At 37.8% G+C, this 20927-nt stretch overlaps 2 protein-coding genes across 3 annotated transcripts in view; one reads left to right on the top strand and one right to left on the bottom strand.

The window, feature by feature from the left end:
* GPATCH11 (G-patch domain containing 11) lies at positions 1-8014 on the top strand. Its single transcript, XM_054514261.1, has 9 exons — positions 1-329; positions 430-656; positions 1515-1556; positions 1636-1756; positions 2438-2528; positions 3679-3780; positions 4520-4599; positions 5174-5261; positions 7875-8014. Exons 1-8 carry the CDS (start codon positions 283-285, stop codon positions 5229-5231), a joined length of 768 nt encoding a protein of 255 aa, XP_054370236.1. The 5' UTR covers positions 1-282; the 3' UTR covers positions 5232-5261; positions 7875-8014.
* The window catches only part of EIF2AK2 (eukaryotic translation initiation factor 2 alpha kinase 2), a 24134-nt gene continuing 8049 nt past the window's right edge, over positions 4843-20927 (bottom strand). For both annotated transcript variants that reach the window (XM_036379837.2, XM_036379836.2), the window contains exons 6-16: positions 20015-20076; positions 19089-19179; positions 18614-18648; positions 18311-18445; positions 17759-17878; positions 16571-16678; positions 14766-14958; positions 11967-12089; positions 11295-11390; positions 8273-8335; positions 4843-8152 (exon numbers count right to left, since the gene is read on the bottom strand). In XM_036379837.2, coding sequence (XP_036235730.1) covers positions 8033-8152; positions 8273-8335; positions 11295-11390; positions 11967-12089; positions 14766-14958; positions 16571-16678; positions 17759-17878; positions 18311-18445; positions 18614-18648; positions 19089-19179; positions 20015-20076 — 1146 coding nt within the window. In that variant the 3' untranslated portion in view covers positions 4843-8032. The remainder of the gene's footprint in view (positions 8153-8272; positions 8336-11294; positions 11391-11966; positions 12090-14765; positions 14959-16570; positions 16679-17758; positions 17879-18310; positions 18446-18613; positions 18649-19088; positions 19180-20014; positions 20077-20927) is intronic.

Here is a 20927-nt window from a genome sequence, read left to right on the forward strand (position 1 = left end):
CTGGCGCTTGGCTGCAGCTGGCGGGGGCTCCCGGGCGTGGAGCGGCGTCGCGGCCGCCCGTGGTGGTCGTAGCGGAGCCCAGGAAGACGCGCTGTGGGCTTGGGGACGGGCGCATGTGCCCCGGGGCTGGCAGGGGACAGCCCGGCCCGGCGGGTTCAGGTGTTTTCGTCCCACGGCCCCTCCGTCCCCCACCTCGCAGGGGACGCACAGAGAAATAAAATGCTCGGTAACACGCACTGACCGTGTCCGTAGGGGAGGCGTCGGCATAGAGGCGTGCTGAGCATGGAGGGAGATGAAGAGGAAGACTATATGTCTGATTTATTTCTTAAGTAAGTAGGCAGGTCTTCTTTTTCACCCTTCTTAAGTGATTGTAAACCTGTTAAAAAAGCAAAAAACACGCTAATATTTGCTGGAATTACTAACCCGCAGACAGGATGTCAGGCCAGGCTTGCCCATGGTGAGGCGGGTGAAGGAAGCTATTCAGAAAGAAGAAAAGCAAAAAGAAGCCAATGAGAAGAACAGACAAAAAAGCATAAAAGAAGAAGAAAAAGAGAGACGTGACTTGGTACTGAAAAGTGCATTGGGCAACGAGAACAAAGGCTTTGCTCTGCTCCAGAAGATGGGCTACAAGAGCGGCCAGGCCCTTGGCAAAAGTGGTAAGTTTGTCATTCTCTGGAAGCGTATGTCTGTATGCAGTTATACCTTAATATTTTACAGACTGCAGCTGTCACTTCTTTTGTTGACAGTAAGGTCAGTAAGTGCCTCTTGGAGAGTCATAGCATTACAGAACTGTGAAGGTGCTGTGACAGAACAAAATATGGAGCAAATCCCTAAAACTGAAGTAAAAATAGTACAGACTGTTGAGGGATGCAAGGGATGAGCAGCACTTGCAGCTCAGTAAGTGCACTTGCATACCTTCATACCGACAGGAATTGCATTAAGGATGTTTTGATGGTTTTGCAAAGCTAATAGTGTTCAAAAAAACATCAGACCCTCTTGAAATTTATAGGTGGATTTTGAAAAAGAAACAGTGCACACTGGCCTACCCTTATGAAGCCTTAATGGATGAAGTAAAATCAGTAAAACAAGGAATTAATAACTGCTGTGCCAGTTCAGCATCTCTGGCAGACAACCACAATGAACTGGCCCAGACAGATTCTTTTTATTCTTCATCATTGTTGTGAGACTGCAGAATGAAAAGGCCCCAGAAGGCAGTAACAAAGCAGTCTTCATCACAGGCATCTTACACCGTTCCCGTCAATGCCTTTTCTTTCAGTTTGGTCCTGTCACAAAAAAGTACATAGGATTCCAGCAGACAAGCCAAAAAAGAGAGGGACTTTCCACTACAGCTGTGTCATTTGTAGTGCACTAAATGTATATTGATTGGGAAGTTTTCAACTTCCAAGCAAAAAAAATGACAATAATGGCAAATGCCTACTTGAATATACTGCACAAATCATTGTTTGAGGAAAAACTCGGGGTTTTTAATTGACTTTTTTAATTTTCTCTCACAGGAGAAGGCATTGTTGAACCTATTCCTCTGAACATAAAAACAGGTTTGTGGTGCTTTCTGATTTATTTAGTTACATATCAGAGCTTCTCAACTGCTTACATTCATCTTTTAAACTTACATAGGCAGAAGTGGGCTTGGTCATGAGGAATTAAAAAAGAGAAAAGCTGAAGAAAAACTGGAAAACTATAGACAAAAACTCCATATAAAAAAACAAGCAAATGAACAAGCTGCAGATCAGTTCAGGTAAAGTCATACAACTGATATTTCAAGGAATGTCTAAATAGCAATTCTTTTGCTGGTGTTTGGCTATTCTTTTAATGTGCTAGTATTTTTGAATGTTTTGAATGAAGGGTGAGAGTTACAATACAGAGTAATTGTTTCTCAGTTCTAAAGCAAAAGCAGATGAACACTGTAATGCTAAAAGCATGTGCTGGCACCTTTTAGTTTCGTAATTGTTAATAATGCAAACAATATAGATACTAACTTTTCTCAAGTCATATGCAGCTTTTTTAATTGGAGAAACATATTTTGAAATATAAAATCCACAGATATTCCTGTGCACTGTTGGTATAATGGTTTTAAAAGTCAGGGTACATTTTTAAAGATTATAATGTTTTGGTTTCCCCTGATCTTCTTGTAGTATATGGAGAAGCTGAGGAAAAGCTCTATCTTTTGCAGATGTTTAGTGAACCAGTTTTTTTACCTAATGAAGAAACAGTGTAGTGTGGTCAAAAAAGGTATCTTGAAGGTGTAATTCACAAGAAATACAAGTGTGCTCCACAGAAATAATGTCAGAATGACTTAAATTCAATGTTGTTCAGGTCTGAGAAAATTAGTAGGAATAGAATCTTAGATTTTGGGGTTTTGTAATGCATCTGTCACTGTATGTCTGCCTGTTTATTTACTTCTGCTTGTTCTTAACAGAATAAGATTCAAAACCAAACAAGAAGAACGTAAGATGGAAGGGGACCTGAGAAAAAGCCAGAGGGCCTGCCAGCAACTAGATATGCAAAAAGTGAGACCTGGGGGATTTTCTGGAGGGTTGGAAGGAAGACTTAAGAGGTTAGAGATACAGGCTGCAATGTAGTAGTTCAGTTCTTGGAAGTTCTCTAAAATTGTGGGGTACTAGCTAAAGTCTTGATGTTTGGCAACACTTCAGTCCTCTTAAAAGATTTCAAATTCTGTGTCTGTACCATTAAGACAGTTGAAGGTGCACAGCAACCACATGGTAACTTACATGAGGACCTGTGGTTTTGCTTATGGATGTTTTTGGTTACTTCTGAGCTGTTTGCATATCTTCCAGTAGCCAGTATCAGGCCTTCCTATATAATGGTGCTGTTTGCTTCAGGTGAGGGAGCAACATCATCATGCAGTGATTGACATTGGGAATGGACTTTGGAAGTCATTGTGTTCAGCCTTTCTCCTCAAGCAGAGTCACTTAAAGCAGGTTGTCCCCGACCAGGCAGATCTTTAGTATCTCCAAAATTGGGGATCATCATTGAGGGAGTCAGCAAATTCACCAAAGTAGCATTAAAAGCAAACAAAAAAAGCTGCACAAAACTAAATACCTTCTACCTGCAAGGAATAACATGGGTAATAGTAGTGAACCACTATGAATTTTTGCCACTGGAAAACTTAAAGGGTTTTTTTCCCCCCTCTGTTAACCAGGTAGAGGTTAATACCACCTCATAAGTTTTGCTGACATTATTCAATATTACTTAGTTTGCTTCAAATGAAGTCAGCTCAATTAAGCTTAGATCATCCTTGTTTACTTTGCTTCCTTTAACTTTACCTGAGGTGAATTATGAAGCACTGTGTGATATCTTGATAACATAACTTGGGGCATATCTTCAACTGATAAACAAGGGGATCTGCTCACAGGCTTGGTGTGAGATTGCTGTGTAGCCTTGCACATACCAAACATAGATGAAATAGAACTAGATGGTAGCATTGGCATTGTTAAAAAAAAAAAAAGAAGTGAAAAAGTTTAAAACAGTCTTGTGGACTGCTGTACTTTTACCTACAGCTTTAGTAATTCTTGGTTATACTATACATGCAAGTTTTAAAGGCTAACAGCTCACTTCCTAGAAATTAGTTTTATCCAGCATTTTACAAGAAAACTTACAAAGACAGATAATTTCCATTTAAATCCCTTGTTATTTAAGGATATTGATGTTCCCAAGGAGACTTGGTTTTGGATAGAACCTGAAGAAGACAAAAAGGATGAGGAGGACAAGGAAGATGAATGCACAAGCTCAGACTTAAGTGTAAGTTTAAGGTCTTCAACTCAATTAATTGCTCAATTCAAACTTAATATTCCTTGAAACAGTGTGTATCTATACATACATGTTTCCCACACTGTAGGAAAGGGTCTCTTTGCAATCCCAGAGCACTGACTTTTATAGCAGTTACATGATAAATTATAAAATACTAAACTACTGATATATTGCTCATGTGTTTTGAGGCTGATCTTTGAAAAAAATAGCCTAGAAATTAAATTTTAACATTTTTTGCCTTAGCCAAGATACACAAGATCACAGATATTTGCTTTTGAGTTTTAATTTTGGTTGGAAGTTTAGAGTCACTAATTTCTGAAAATGCTTCACAGATTATCTCAAGATGGACATTGGAAATACATATTTTTAAGAACTAGGTTACACAGCTGTTGTTAGCCTTATGTGTTTGATTGGCAGAGATTAGATGTGAAAAAATCCCCAGAAGATACCATATACATGAAATCAGGGAGCTAAGTAATATTTTTAGCTCTCTCATCAGTGCAGGTTTTTAGCTGGAAAGAAGGATAAGCAAACAACAGCCATTAACTCTCCAGAGATCATAAATTCCTGTGCACTCTTCTACAAATGTGGGACACTTCATGTCTTACTGAGCTCCAGTGTTGTAATGTGTACAGCATTAGGTTAAACACTTTGTTTTAGCAAACCAGTAGCTCACAGTGGTTTATGTCATGTGAGGCCCAGGTCATCACATACCTGTACGTATCTCTAGGTATCAGAAAAGCTGCACATCCTGACGGCCTATTTGAGAGAGGAGCACTTCTATTGCATTTGGTGTGGAACAACCTATGAGGTGAGAGTGAACCAAGCTTTTGTAGGTGCTTTACTTTGCTTATGCAGCTAGACTCCAGCTGTAGAATATATCCTTGGTTTTTCTCTTACTGCAGCTTCCAAATCTACATAGCAAATTTACCTCCAGGCTGCTGGTTTTTGCACAAAGCTTTGTACGTATTGTTATTGTGATTGTTAGCCAAGTTTTAGGTTTATATGCAGAAAAACCAAAAGCAAACAAAAAAAACCCCACACACAACAAAACACAGCCAACCATACTGAAATTTATTTGAATTTATATTAAAAGTTAATTAGTTTTGAGAAAACATAATTCAGATATTAAAACCAGTACCATAAAAAGCTGCAAAAGTTGGCAGGTGTTTCTGAAACAATCAGAACACCATCCACTTTCACAATACCAAAGAGAGTAGAATTTATCTTTGTTTTTAAATTTTTTTAAACAAATTTGAGAGTTACTAACTTGTAAACCTTGAATTTTATTTAATTTGTTCTACATGGATTCTAGAAATACTTCTAGAAACCATTTTTTCCTTCCCTGAGCTGCAATTACTCACTTTTTTCCTGCTTATCCTGTAGACTCTGAAGATTTATCTTCAAACTGTCCCGGAGACAGTGCTGCAGATCATGACTAAAGCCAGTCTAAAGGAAGAAGCCCTAGATAAGTATGTATAATTCATAGTATCTTTTAAAAGGCTTGGAGCTATGCCATACTCAAGAATTCATACCAAAGTATGCAGAAGAAGAGTTTAAGTTGACAAGCTAAATTCATATTTTCTGTTTGATGCACAATTTAATAGGAATTAAAAGTTGGTATTTGTAATTGAACTAACATAATTGAGAGGTAGGATCAGTCTCTCACATCTTTGTTTATGCGCTGCCCAGCTGATAATAAAATTCAAGTATGAGTAAAGGCATAATTATTGGCCAATCACTTTATTGCATAATGTGTTAAACCAGGTTTTTTCATCTTTACAGAGATGCCTAAATACCAGACTGGTTTTGCTTACTATCTTAAACTTGGTGGGGAAAAAAAACCACTTGTGAAACATGACAGTGACATTACTTGAACCAATATTCTGTTGTATATAAAGATGAATATTTTCCATAATTAAATAGAATTAGATCATGATGGTAGGTTTTCATTTTTTTTACATAAAACACATTTGAATAGATCTTTTATCTTTAGGTAACAGCAGTCGCTACTATAACTAGCCATTTATAAAAAGTTAATGCTGAAATATACAAATACTATGCAGGGAAAATATATCAAAAATTCCTGGTGCAAACTACTGTTACAAACTGGTACAGTTTTACTTAACAGCAAGAAAGTAATGATACTACTTTGCTCTGTCCAAAAACTGTAAAGGAAACGCAGCCAAGAGATTGTCCATTTTCATATTATGAATGGTTTCATAGAATTGTTTAGGTTGGAAGAGACCTTTAAGATCATCAAATCCAAGTATGTGTTAACTTTATATAGATAAATTTATATAGATAAATGTTTATTTTTATATAACCAATAGATTAAAGTGAAGAGAAATCAGCAATAGTAGTATTCTGTCTGTAAGGATATATAATTTCTCACAGATCTTGACCACTGCAAAGAAATACTAATTAGTTTAGCATAGTGAAATACTTTATGAATTCCAGTCAAGGATAAGGTTAGGAAGCATAAAGCCCTGATGGAATTCAATCTGGCCAGGGATGTCAAGGGGAAGATTAGATTCAAGAAAATCTGAAGAACCTAGAGGTGCACAAGTCCATGGGACCTGCTGACATGCATCCACTGGTCCTGAGGGAACTGGCAAATGAAGTTGCTTGAGTTGGAGTTGTTCAGCCTGGAAAAGAGAAGGCTCTGCAGAGACCTCAGAGCAGCCTTTCAGTACCTAAAGGAGGCTGAAAAGAGCTCGAAGGGGACTTTTTCCAAGGGCATGTAGTGACAGGACAAGGAGGAATGGCTTCGAAGTGAAAGGTTGAGATAAGATATTGGGAAGAAATTCTTTACTATGAAGATGATGAAGCACTGGAACAGGTTTCCTAGAGAAGCTGTGGATACCCGTTGCTGGCAGTGTTCAAACAAGGCCTTGAGTAATGTCATCTACTGGAAAGTGTCCCTGCCCAGGGCAGGGGGGGTTGAAACTTGATGATCTTTAGGTCCCTTCCAACCCAAACCATTCTATGAGTCTATATATGTCATTCATGATAAAGAGAAAAAAAGAAAGCAGTGTAAGGCCTTAAAAAGTATACAATCACATTCTTATTTAGCAACAAATACTTGCACCAGAACATCAGTAATTTCCCTAAGAATATAAATACTGTACTATTTCTTTTAGAGCAGTCACCCACTTTTAACCCATTTAACATATCAGAAAAAGCATACAGTATTTCACATATTACCTATTTTTTGTTTAGAAATCTCTGCTCATTTGCCCTTACGGAGTTACGTTGACCTCACATCAATGAACAGTTTGACAAGATAGAGCTCAAAGACAGGCACCTGTCTTTTCACAAATGAAGAGTAGCAGAGAACCTACTGTTCCCTTTTGTGGGGCAGTGAGCACACCAGAGGTACTAAGTACAGTTATTCAGGATTAGGCATGCCTCAGTATTACAATAAGGGACTAAAACCTAGAAGCATGGGAATGTTTAAAGTGCTCTTTCAGCCTAAGATTTCAAATGGTTACTACTGAGGCAATTTTCCTATAATGAGGAGAATTTTCCTATAGTAATAGCACCTTGAATGTTCCTTTCCAAAAAAGACAACCATAAAAACCTAAAGTTTTCCAAAATTGCGATTTGTTCTAAATTAGATTTCCTAGAAGCTGAATGTTTAACATTTAAAGAAATCCTCATTTTACAAGTTTAAATTCTAGAGCACTGAAGGTGCTAGGTCATCAGCAGCTGTGGAGAGATAAGAAAACTTAGAGTACTGAAATTCAGTGAAGAATAACATGCACCTATTTCCTTTTCTGCCAAAATTAGTCTCGGGACTAATGGAGCATTCCAGTAATTATTAACAATATCACTGAACAAATCAGAAAGGTTTGAGTCACATACCACCAGACAGCAGTTCTTCCATGGAAAGCAATAGATAACCTTAAGGGCTAATGGGTGCAGCACATGCAGGGATTTGGCACAACCCAGTTAGCACTTTAGCACATCAACATGATCTTGGAGGGGAAAAGGAGCAGGTACTTATTGTACGAAACAGTCCAGCTCATCCACAACCTATATTTCCAGGTAAAAACTGCGTGTGATTTCTTGATTTCTTGCAGACTTGCCCTGTCCTGGTTGCAGCTGGCAGATATAAATGGTGAAGTGGCCAAGGAAAAGACACACCCCAAGTCTTGCTGTTGCTTTTGACATCTGTTGTCATTTCATCAATTGTAATAAATTCATCAAATTCTGGATTTAACACAGTGTGAAAGGACATTCAATAAGAATAATTTCTAAGTGCCTTCTCTTTATCAGCAGACTTAAGAAGGTCAAGTAAATAAGATATAGTGATTCTTCCTGAAGGGTCTGTTGAAAGCATCTTTTTGATTATGGATGCCTGAAAAAAAAATTAAATGTCAAGAGTTTGTTTTTTTTGGTTTTTTTTTTTTACTTTTTTTGGGTTTTTTGTTGTTTTTTTTTTTTTATACAGTACCAAAAATGTATTAAAATCCCATACCTCTGTTGGAAATCTGTTGTTGAAGGACTCTGGAAGTTCACCTTTTCTAGCAGAGGGCCATATCTGAAATGCATGAAAGAGAATAGTTTTGGTATGCTTTCATTTGTTATGTTTTGTATCTCCACCTTATAACCCATATAGTTTACTGAAGTAGTTAGGAAAACACAAATCTACAGGAAATGTAAGGCTTCAAAAGGTAACTAAACAGTTTGAAAGTTGGGGCTTTTTTCACTTAGTTGTGCTTTGGTTTGGTTTTATGGCCTTTTGATCAACTATTATCCTTTTGTAAGCTTAAAAGCTTCACATACAACAATGATGTGTTTGTTTCAATCTTCCTCTATTTCAGAACCATTATCTTTCTTTCCTTAATTTAAAAGTAATGGATTTATATTGTCTAATGACATTGAAAGAAGAGAAAAAAGCAAGACAACTGAATTTCTGTTTCCAAGCCAAGCAGGTGTGCTTCCTCCTTTTTATCATATCCAGTACCACACTGGTATGTCATTGCATAAAATGCTACATGGACTTCAAAGCAACTAACAAAAGATTTGTCATTATATGCTTTAGAAATAGCTTTTAGTTAACAATTTTTTTTTCTATATGACAGCGTCTCTCACAATATCCTGATAGGCAAGCTCAGGAAGAGCAGGCTGGACAAATGGATGGTGAGGTGGACAGAACTGGCTGAACAGCAGGTCCCAGAGGGTCACACTCAGCAGGACAGGGTCTAGTAGGAGGCCTGTCACCAGTGGTGTCCTCCTAGCTTCAATACTGAACCCAGTATTGTTTAACTTGTTCATCAGTGACCTGGATGAAGGGGCAGATGCCTTCTCAGCAGGTTCACTGATGACACAAAGCTGGGAGGAGTGGCCAATGCCCCAGAGGGCTGTGCAGGCCTTGGGAAGGACTTCAACAGGCTGGAGAGATGGGCAGGGAGGAACCTTGTGATATTCCACAAAAGGAAATGCAGGGTTCTTGCACCTGGGGAGAAATAACCCTGGGCAGTAACCCTGGCTGGTGGCTGACCTGCTGGAAAGCAGCTCTGCTGGACAAGGACCTGGGAGTCCTGGTGAGCAACAAGCCATCCATGAGACAGCAGTGAGCCCTTGTGGCCAAGAAGGCCGATGGAATCCTGGGGTGCATTAGGAAGGGCAGTGCCAGCAGCTCAAGGGAGCTGATCCTGCCCCTCTGCCCAGCCCTGCTGAGGCACATCTGCACTGCTGAGTCAGTCCTGGCTCCTCAGGACAAGAGAGACATGGAGCCCCTGGAGTGGCTCCAGTGCAGGGTAACAAAGATGATTGAGGCTCTGGAGCATGTCTCTAATGAGGAAAGGCTGAGGGAGCTGGGCCTGTTCAGCCTGGAGAAGAGGCCCTGAGAGGGGACCTCATCAATGTCTGTGAGCATCTGAAGGGAGGTGCCAGGGGGATGGAGCCAGGCTCTGCTCCGTGGTGCCAAGCAATAGGACAGGAGGCAATGGGCAGGAACTGATGCACAGGAAGTTCCATCTGAACATGAAGAACTTCTTTACTAGGCAGGTTATTGAGCACTGGAACAGATTGTCCAGAAAACTTGTGGAGTCTCCCTGACTGGAGATACACTGGACACAAGCCTAAGTAATGTGCTCTAGGGAACCCTGCTTGAAGAGGTAGGCTGTACTACATGACCTCCAGTGGCCCCTTCCAATTTCACCCATTCTGTGATTCTACAAGTGGCCTTCTGGGTAAAGAGGGCAGTCTGCTTAATTCATTTGCTGTTAACTAGTGTAATGTCTGCCTGAAGATGACAGTCATGTTCTTGGACTTAGCTGTGTATCCTGAATCATCAGCTATCCCCATGAGCCTGGCATAGCAAGCCCTTTACAACTGCTATCCAGTAAAACAACAGCTCCCATGAACTTGGAGTTTTTTCCCTACTCTTTAGCAGTAGCTTCAGGCCTGTGACCCTACCTGCTGGGGATCAACAACTGAATCAGTTACTCAGCACAGAATAATCAACTTTGCTTTTACATGATGTTCTTACAGCACTAGAGTTTAGGGCTTGCCAGCACTAGAGTTTATCATGTTCCATTAAGTGAAATTCTTTCTGATCTAATGGAGCAGCTGAAGACCATCCTAGGATTTTCCATGCACATAACTTTCCCACCTGCCTGCAGAGCACAAGAAAATGGTGCTTCTCCAACTGTAAACACCATGGAACTGTGCATGCATTTGCAGTCAACTGTGAGCAGGAACAGAAGATCTGAGGAAGTACTGCAAGGTGGCTGGAGAGAGCCAAGTTGAACAGACACACTGGTATGATCTTCTCATACTGGCAAAAGGATCTGGCTGTTCAAAATCTGAGTCCAACCACAATTACTTTAGACAAGATACCCAGCAGCTACATCAGTGTCCTACCAATATGCAGGTTTGCATATTAAAAGCTCAACACACATACAGGATACCTTGTTAAAAAAAGCTTAAGTAACATGGGCTTTCTTTTTGAAATAATATCTGTTTCACTTAAAGTAACATGTTCCAAATCACTTTTGTTTTCATCTTGGGAAACTGCAAGGGTTTTGATTTGGTAGAAACTCTTCTTGCTCCACTGTGCAGTGAAGACAAGAGCATGGCAGAGACAAAACTCACCCATCCATAATTTTTATTTTCTAAAATTAGAAAAACATACCCTTTAAGCTTCTAATCCAAGAAACTTGATATACTTTTTTGCATGACATTATCCTCTAGTATGCTCAGGCTTTGGTGTATATGTAGTAGGACAGAAGTGGAATAAACTGTAGTATTTCCCTCAGTTATGACATTTCAACTGAGGTATGAGGACTTACAGGCTTTATGGAAATGAATTAAGGAAAAAGATGTACATAGAGATAGTACTCAAGTTTAAGAGATTCCTTCTAGAACTATCAATAAGTGATACCAGCTATCAATACCAGATATCAGTAAGTGATATCTAGCTATCAATAAGTAATACCAGAAACAAGGCAAAACAACAGCAGTAGAAGTTTTTAAATTTAAAGATTACATACCTTACTTTTTTCATGAGCAGTGATCGCCGAAAGAATTTCAAACCAAATTAATCCCAATGCATAAATATCTACTTCCTTTCCATATTTGGCCCCAGTCTAGAAAGATTAGAACAGAACAATACAAGTATTAAATCCAACTGGAGAACAGCACTTCCTAAAAGCAAAATTTGAAGTCAGCAGAAATTTCTACCCCAAGGCTACAGGACTGGCCCGACTCAATATCCTTCTTAGCTGTTAACCCTTTCTGCCTCAGACCTGTTAAATAGTGACTATTATGTCACACTGAACACCCTGAAATTAAGGCTTCTACAGACCTATACACAGATAAAGCATGCCAATATTGCCCTGTGACAAATAATGAAACAAACAGAGAAGCTCAAATGATGCAATTAACAGGGGCCCTAAATTCAAATTTAAATATTTGTCTGGCAGCCTGGTTTTACAAGAGGATTCCTTACAGCATGCAGAGTCAGACTGTATGTTCACACAGAGCAAAAATCTTTACCACACTTGTGGTAAAGCGTTCTCCAGAGTACAGTTATTCTCTCATACAGTCATACCAGGGAACTTAAGGCAACTTGCTTTATTACTGAGATTAGGATTGAGAACATCCAATGCTGAGTTTATAATGCACATCTAATTACAGAGACACTAATACAGCAGGATAATTACCTGTTCTGGTGCCATATACGATCTTGTTCCTCTGTTCTCAGTCAGAGTCTCAAATGCCACAGAAGTCACAAGACCGAAGTCACCTATTTTTATTTGATCATGTGATATGAATATATTCTGAGGCTATTTTCATATATATAAATAAAAAGAAGAAAAAACAATCACCAAATGACCAAGGTTTATCACCACACCAAGCATAATCAGCCACAGAAGGGTTTCCCATAAAATCTGATGATTGTTCAGAAAGTAGCATTAAGAAACTGATGGTGTGGAAAGAGGAAAAAGTTAAATCAATTTTTAAAAACACAAACTAAATTTCAAGTAGTACATTCTGCAGTAACTGCATCTTTTCTTCCACTAGCTCAGGCATAGCCGTGTCATGCTTTAACTGCTCTTCAAATACACTGTGCATATAACAGTCTGTATCCCAAAGTGCTTTTCACTCTTCCATCCTAGACAGAACTTCATCCTTGACAGAACATCCTAGACTAACTTACACTTAGGCAAAGCATTTAGTCTTACATGGAATTCCACTCAAGTCAGAGTTTCTCCTAGGCACAGAGGATCACATGTACTAAATTAAATGCAGAGTTAAGGCTTACTACAGGTATCTCAGAGTATCATGTTCACATTAAACTTCCCCTTTTTAAATTTGACAGTGTCATGGCTTAAGGCCAGTTGGCAACTAAGCACCACGCAGTGTAATGGGAGGGAGAACCAAAAGCAAACTTGTAAGCTGTGTTAAAAACAGTTTAGTAATTGAAGCAAAAGAAAAATTTAATAACAATGTTAAATAATAATGATAATAAAAGGATTTAAAAAAACCAAAACAAGGAGAAACAAGTTATGCACAGTACAATTGCTCACCACCCACTGACTGATGCCAGATCCCCTTCCTGAGCCCAGATCAGCCCCTCTTCCATGTAAAAAATAGTATTTTGACTTAAAATAAACACTACCTAGTAGCAACCAAAACATCAGTGTGTTATCAGCATTACCATAATACTGAACCCAAACCACAGCACTGACTGTACCACCTACTGAAAAGAAATTGTCTCCTAGCCAAAACCAGAACATGAAGTCAAACAACTAAAAAGAACTATATGTGCTTCAATGAAGTTTCCCAAAGAAGATATAGAAACTACACTTCTGAATGTTTTTAAAACAAAACCAAATAGCCTCATGCTGTCTTTTACTCAAAGAAGCTCCAGTGGACCATAAGGCCAGGAGATACTTAATAGCCAACAGGAAGAGATCTTCATGTAAAGAATGCTCTGTGTAGTTGTTCTGTTCAAGTCTGACCATGACCACCCATATTTAATATAGTACCTATAGCTAGCTACACTATTTAATGACTTTGTTCCTACCAGGTACAAATTACTTTAATCTCAGCTTGAACCTATCCTGCAACTTTGATTCTGGGCTATGGAGATCTCAGATGGCCAAGCACCTAAGCTGACAGCACATCAAAGAGGAGAGGAAAGCTCTTCAATTCAAAGGTACAGGTAGAAGAATTACAGGTAGAAGAATTAGCAGCATAACTTGGTTCTGTTCAGGAGAGGGCTAATTTGGACAGTAATCAGTGGGGAACACATGGCTAGGACAAGGAGGTTATTCTATACCACCTCATGTCATTTTCTGGGAATGGGGGTAGGATTTGCTTTCGGATCATGGGAGCATGGCATGGTCAGGCAGGGTTCCACAGTGAAGTTTTGCATGTGAATCATCCTCTGTTTTTAGACTTCTAGTTTTAATGTTGCTACTGTTTTTGTCTGTGTTTGTTTTCTTATCTCATTGCTGTTTCTAGTAAATTGTTCTTATCTCAACTGGTGCTCTTTACCTTTTGTGCCTCCACTTCTCCTCTCCAGCCTGCCACAGGGGAAGGGGAAGTGAGCAAGCAGCATGTGGATTCAGTAGGAGCATTAAACGGGAGAATACCACTCCTGATCGACCACAGCCTCATCCCTACCTCAGCTTGTAGAGCATGAGACTCCTAATCTCAGGGTCATGGGTTTGAACCCCACATTGAGCATCAAATATGGCCAGGGGTGTGTAGGGGATCAAGTGAGGCACTTGTGGGTACACTGGAGCTGCCTGTTATGAAGGGACTTCAGTCCCAGCTATGGTGGTGAGAATTTGACTGCCAGAGTGGCTCCTGAGTGGTCAGGCAGGGAAGTTAACTTAACCCTAGGAATGCCACCAGATTTTTTTCACTAAATGAGTGATTTAAAACTCTGTAAGCAACATTATAGCTTCCATCCTGAAGCCATTAAGGCTTTGTCCCTTAGAATCTTTATATTGAAATAAAATCATCTTATGACTGTGCACATCTAGAGACTCAAAGTCTATCCAAAAGTGTAGCATTCAAACATTTGTACGCGTACACAAGACAAAAGTAACTAGAGGATGTTGTTATCAAACACAGCATGTATTAGGATAGATAAACTACTCCTTACAATATGGCAAGAGCCACTTTCTAGACTCAACTTTTCTTTTTCCAATAGGCAGACTTGTGACCCAGTAACACACTGAAAATGCCTGTAGCTGATGACTACTGATTCTTTGAACTCTGATTCTTTGTATTCTGAGATCTTCCAAGTTCATCTGATTTTGGGAGGAGGTTCAGCCAGCTGCTGAAAGAGAATCAATCACTAGCAATATCCAAAGAAGCACACTAGGGTACATAACAGAGTAAGCAAAGACTATAAACAATTTAACATTCTCTGCAATTTCAGTAAGTATACTACCTTTAACTTTTTCTTTTTGATCTTTTTTTCTTTATTTACCTATCCTACATACCTTGAGGTCCCGATGAATTAACTTTTCAGAATGAATACATTCCACTCCTTTCACTATTTGTAAAAATTTGTTTTGTGCCATTTCATGATACTTTCGGTCTTTGGTAGTTTTTACAATCCAGTCTTCCAATGTCCCTTGTTCACAGAATTCCATTTGGATGAAAAGACAGAGAATTTCTTGGTCTGAATTCCAGCTTCAAAAGAAAATTACATACCATATTGAAATTGACAAGATACAATTCCTCCCAAGTCATCTTCAAAAGCCCTTTTTGTTAATAATTACTTTTTGGAGTTACTCAAAACAAAGTCTGCAAGTCCCTTAATTTTAGGAAAGATCCTACAGCAATTTGCATTAAATAAAAAGGACTGCAACCCAAAGAATCTCTGCTCAGTCGCCACATATTCCTGGAATATTTCTGAAGTTTTTCTCGCTTTCTAGTTTCACACTGGTAGTTTTCTGAAAGCGCAAGTTCCATTTCCCTCATACCTAGAAGTATGTCCTATCCAGGAAGAAATACCACTGTCCTTGGCTTCATCTGGCCTTGCAGGAACTGGTGGAAGACCCTGACATGTTTCTGCTCAAGAGATCAGCCTTCCTATCCTGTCCAGAATGGTCATGTTCTTTCCAACTCTGTCCTGTCAAGAAGGTAATGCAGTGACATTGGTCTGCTAGTCACAGGAACCCTTGTGAGGACTGGAAATCTAGATGAAATATATTCACCCATCTGGCAGCCTCACACATTCCAGAGAAGCCCCTAAGATAAGCTGAGGCTGGAGATGGTGAGGGGAAGGAAAATACAAAGAGAAGCACGCACTGGTTTTCCCTATGTACGCTGTGTGATGAGTGCCCTTGGATAAAGCTGCTCGAAGCACTGAAAGAACAGGCATTAAATGGCTCAGGACTCTGTAGGCTTGAGGTCAGGGCACAAATTCCAGTCTGGGTTCTTGGCTTTGGGGACTTTTTTAACCCAATAATGTAAAATGTAAATGTAAATGTAAAATATATACATGTAAAATATATACATGATATCGAGGCTCCAACATATTAATGGTTCTGTTTTGACATACTTTTTTCCCCCATTTTACTGCTCACTTAATGAGCACAATAATGGAGAGGTATCACACCAACCATAATTTTGAATCCATTAATATTTTATGGCTCTAAGGAAGTATGGCAGCCTATGTGAGTATGACTTCACAGCTAGTAAAAAAGGCTTACCACAAAAGCTTGGAAAAGTTATTAGTTTAACTTACTAGTACAACTCTCAGCACTGGTTTACCAGAAGTCTCAGTGTAAAAAGGCTACCTCTAAAGTAAGGAGCATTTCATTTTGTATTCCTTTTCTAAACAATCAAAATGGTTTCAAGCATCATGGTGAAAATACTAACTTAGGGAAATAATTAAATCTATGGTAGCTACTGGCTGACCAGTACTTATAAAAAGGAAACTCTGATCAGGAATTTGGTAGCCAAGTGACAGACAATTTTTTCTGTTGTTAATTCTTGCCCCAGATTTTGAGTTCTGCATTCTTACTCTCCTCTGTAAATTCATTATGTTCCATATATTGAGAGAGGAGTGAAATATAAAATTATATAATGTACCTTATTAATCAAGGAAAAGAAGATGTAAATATACTTAATGACATACAACCTGCTGCTGGAAGTACTGTGCCTTTTTTCCTAGCAGTATGATTGCACGTGTGTGCATTTATATTTGTAAAATAATTGATAACCAATTATGAATAGCATGAAGTTCACTACAGCTGTGAAAAAAGTTTGTGAATGCAAACTATTATTTTGTAGTTACCTTGAGCCTGGGTACTTGATATGGTCGTTCCCTTTCCAGCTGCTATGATAGCGCACTATGTTCTCATGGGAAAGTCTTGCCAGTCCTTGTGCTTCACGCTCTACTTTCCTATCAGGAGGGGGGAAAGAATTTTAAAAACAAGGCATTTCCCTATTACAATGTAATACAAAGCTAAATAAAAGATAGGCTATCAAGTGCTAGGATACAGATAGTTTTACATTAATTTAGAAACAAAGCATATTATTCTCCTTCATATAAGTTCAAAGGTCAAAACTGAAGTTACAAATTTGATGGGTTGTCTTTCATCTGCTCAGTTATTCAAAGTGCAAAAAAGTGGTTTAACCTCATTAGTAATTAAATCCCCACTCAAAAAAAGCTGAAAAAGCAGGTAGCTGCAAACCTGCCAGCAAAGCATCAGTCATTACTTGAAGAATCAGTAGAAGGTTCTCAGTATAGTTCTCAGGATAGCAATACCAATGAAAATAACATGTATTTGCAAACAACACAAGAATCCAAAAGGAAATGTACAATTAGACAATTTAAGGGACAAGTATCTCCAACAATCTAAAACCTTTTCAATAGATAACCTAAAAGAAATTAATGTTTTCAACTGCTGATAAAATACTACACTAGGTAACAGAAAATTACTTTTAAAAAAAATTAAGATCTTTCTCTGTTGAGATTTATAAAAGATAAGCAACACAGCATGAGAGTAATGACTACATGGGTCAGATATAAAGCATTTTCCCATTACAAAATTTATTACTTGGATTTTTTTCTATTTTCCATAATTATAGTTATTTTGCATTACTGATATGGAAATTTTCCATGCAGTCTGTCAAAAGTAACAGGGCTGCTTTCAATGTTTTAATAATCATCAGGTTTTCTTCAAACACATTTTGCAATATTAGCAACCAGAGCACTACTGTTTTTGGGGAAAAGAGAACTTAACATACCTACATTTTTACAGCTCCAGCAAAAATTAGCCCATTACATGCAAAAATTAACAAAGGTTCAGGACCACTTTCAGCTTCACTTGGAAATAAAGAAAACAGTTCACTAGAAAGGACAGATAATTTATTATAAAAATCACCTAAATGCTCCTAGTATTGTTGAAAAGAGAAAATAAAATATTAAAGTCTTGATTAAAGTTGTCCTAAATGACAGAAGCAAACATTCGGTACATACTCTGTGAATTCAACTCGTTTGATTGCATAGGTTTTCTTATCACACTTCGATGTTGCCTTGAAAACATTCCCAAAACCACCTGCACCAATAGGCTTTATTTCTTCATACTGTTCGAGAAATCTTTAAAAACAAAAAAAGGAAAACCCCACTTAATTATACTTAATTCTCAGTTAAGAATATAAAAATAATTTTGACAGATTTAATACATCTACTGCAATATCATTCTACGGTCATCATTTGACCAATCTACAGTGTAAATCACAGCCTTGGGGATTAAAACAACAAGGGAAACTGACCCTTCAAGGCCTGTCAGGTAACTACCCTCACATCTTCACATGAATGACATTTGGTTGTGAGCTTTAAATACCATTGCTTCTCAATTCCTATGCTAGATTTGAAATTTCCAGGAAAAAATCTAGTATCAATTTTCTTTGAAAGTTCTTTTCACAGCAGTATTTTCCCTCCTTCTACCAAAAATAAAGAAGCCAATCTAGAGTCATACATACAGTTATTGTCTTACAAATATTAATTTAAAAAAAAAATCCTTCTTACGTTTTATTGACAGTGTGTGGACTCCCATTCTCTTTTCCAGTATTTGTGTCCACATCTGGCAAACCTTCCTTGGAATCTGACATATTTTTTTTCTCTTCCTTGTTTCTTACATTAGCAAAATTAGCTGCCAATTTTCTTGAACAGGGATAAAAGCAAAATTTATAATGAGCCATTTTTCTAACACATGATGAAAAAAGAAATATACCTCCCAATAGCAGCATTTCCTTACTAGAGATAGAAAAAAATCAAGTTATTTAAGGTATATCTTTTTTAGAGGAGATAGCAATCTAGAAGTAAACATACCTTTTGGTCTCCCGGACAGACCTTTGTGCATTTCTCTACATGGAAAACAGAAAAAAAAAGCTTAACTGAGGTATCCTGAATATTTTCACTGCAGTCTGTTTAAAACATGTCTGATAATTTATCTAGGAATTGCCTATAAACATGATCATACCTTATGTGAACAATGTCATAAGAATGAATCTTAGCTCAGTGTTTTTCACATAAGCTATGCATAACATTACCATTGCAAAAAATGAGCTCAGTTTGACCCTTTTCTTGGGACTACTGGCATTTGTTAAACACTACATAACACTATATTGCACAATACAGAAGGCAATGACTAATGGTTAACACTACTGAACGTTCTTAGGAAAAATGCGTGTATTTTCCAATGATTAGTGGATAAAAGAACAAACTGATGTTACGCTCTGACAAGAAGCATGCCCTATTCAGGGTCTAAAATGTAATTATGAGGAAGACCATTTTCATACTGTACCTGAGAAGGTGAAGGCTTTTCACATATTGCCACATCTTTCATTTTTTCTACCAAGTTTGAAGATGAGTCAGCAAAGCAAATGGTGTTTTTACTGAAAAATAATGGACTATTTTTAGGTGAAAATAACACAATAATAAATAAAATTATCACAAGAAAATAAGTACCAAAAAAATCACAGTTTTTAAAGCAAAACCTGAAAAGGCATTAACAATCATGACTGACTTAAACTACAAAACGTCCTGCTTGAAAGCTATTAAAATAACAACACTTTATTTCTATTATAAAATGAGTCTAAGATATCTAGAAGATAAAAGAATGTAAAAGTGGTAGTGGCACTACAGGTAAACTGCTGGTTTTTAAATCACATCTCAAACTTAATGTATGTTCAGTTTCTTTTGCTAAGCAAATTTTTCCCTTTGGTGGAAATGAAGATTCATGTAGAATGAAAAAAGGGGGGGAAAAAGAAAAATGAGAGAGAAGAAAGCAGAATATGGAGCACAGGAGAGTACTGAAATTGAATTACACTGAGTTCACAAGACTGTCTCAATAGGAAAATGAGTGTTAAAATGGCATGAAATAGTGCTATTGAATGACATAGGGCAATCCATTTATATCACAGAAAAAATGCTTCTGAAAGAACTACCTAGGTAAAAATGTGAACAAATCAGAAAGCTCTAAACTTACTATAAGCTATCCCATACAGACTCACATAAAACTGCACAAGTAGAACAAACTTTGCTCTGAAGTTTAAGGAACAGAAGTTAAAATTAGATTGCTTTATACTGCAATAAAACAATAAAATTATATTAGATTGCTTTATACTGCAATAAAACAATAAAATTATATACTTTATTTAGAATTAGAGCACATTACCCTCTAAGATTACTAAATATATTGTTATCACATTAGCAGTGAACCTAACTTACTCTGAGTCAGACTCAGATGGCACTTGAGAGGAATTGCTGTTATAAGATCTTTCAGTTTCCATCTGGAAAAAAGAAAAGCCAAGAATGTTTAACAAAATCACATGAACAAATCTCTAGAGCAAAAGATGCCATCCAGAGAGGGCAGAGGGAAGATTACAGGGTCCTAAGAGCAAGTTGGTGACTGCACTAAGTATTCAAAAGCCCTCTTCTGCAGAAGAAAGGCACCTGCCCAATTTCCACTCAGGGAAAGGAAAAGCACAGGGCCCTGTCACAGTGAGCATACTATACAGACACATTTACAAAAGTAGAGTCTGGATTCTATTCAAAACCAGGATAAGACTAAGAGTAATGAAAAGCAAATATCTTTGTTGCTTGCTGCATGTGCAACTGCTGTGTGGAAAATGAGATATATGTAGGCTTTGACATATATAATCAGCAGAATTGAAAATCTGAGTCAGTACAAATTGACATTCAATCTCCTCAGCATGAAAACACTGCAAAACTCACAACTAAATTAGGGTTGAATTAAAAAAAAAACTTATCCCAAATACTTAGTAGAGGTTCTTCCCCTTCCTCCCACTACCTATAAGATCATTAAAGTAACATTAAAAGCAACAACTACAATGGATATAGACCATCACCTCACAAAAAGTAAACAAAACTACGTTGTGTTTGTTTTTTTTTAATGTTTCCTGGTATTCCATCACAGTGTCATGGACACAAAAACATGTGAACAAATGAGAACAAACAAACCCCTTTTTTAAATACAGGAGTACTGGACCTTTACTACTTTTTGCCAGATTACATTTTGTTTGTTACGCAGACATCACTGAGAATTAATAAAAATTAAAATCAAACCAAAACAACCCAATCTAAATTTAGACGATATGGTATACAAGTTCTGTTTGAGGTA

Source organism: Molothrus ater, chromosome 3, assembly GCF_012460135.2.
Source record: "Molothrus ater isolate BHLD 08-10-18 breed brown headed cowbird chromosome 3, BPBGC_Mater_1.1, whole genome shotgun sequence".
Lineage (NCBI taxonomy): Eukaryota > Metazoa > Chordata > Aves > Passeriformes > Icteridae > Molothrus > Molothrus ater.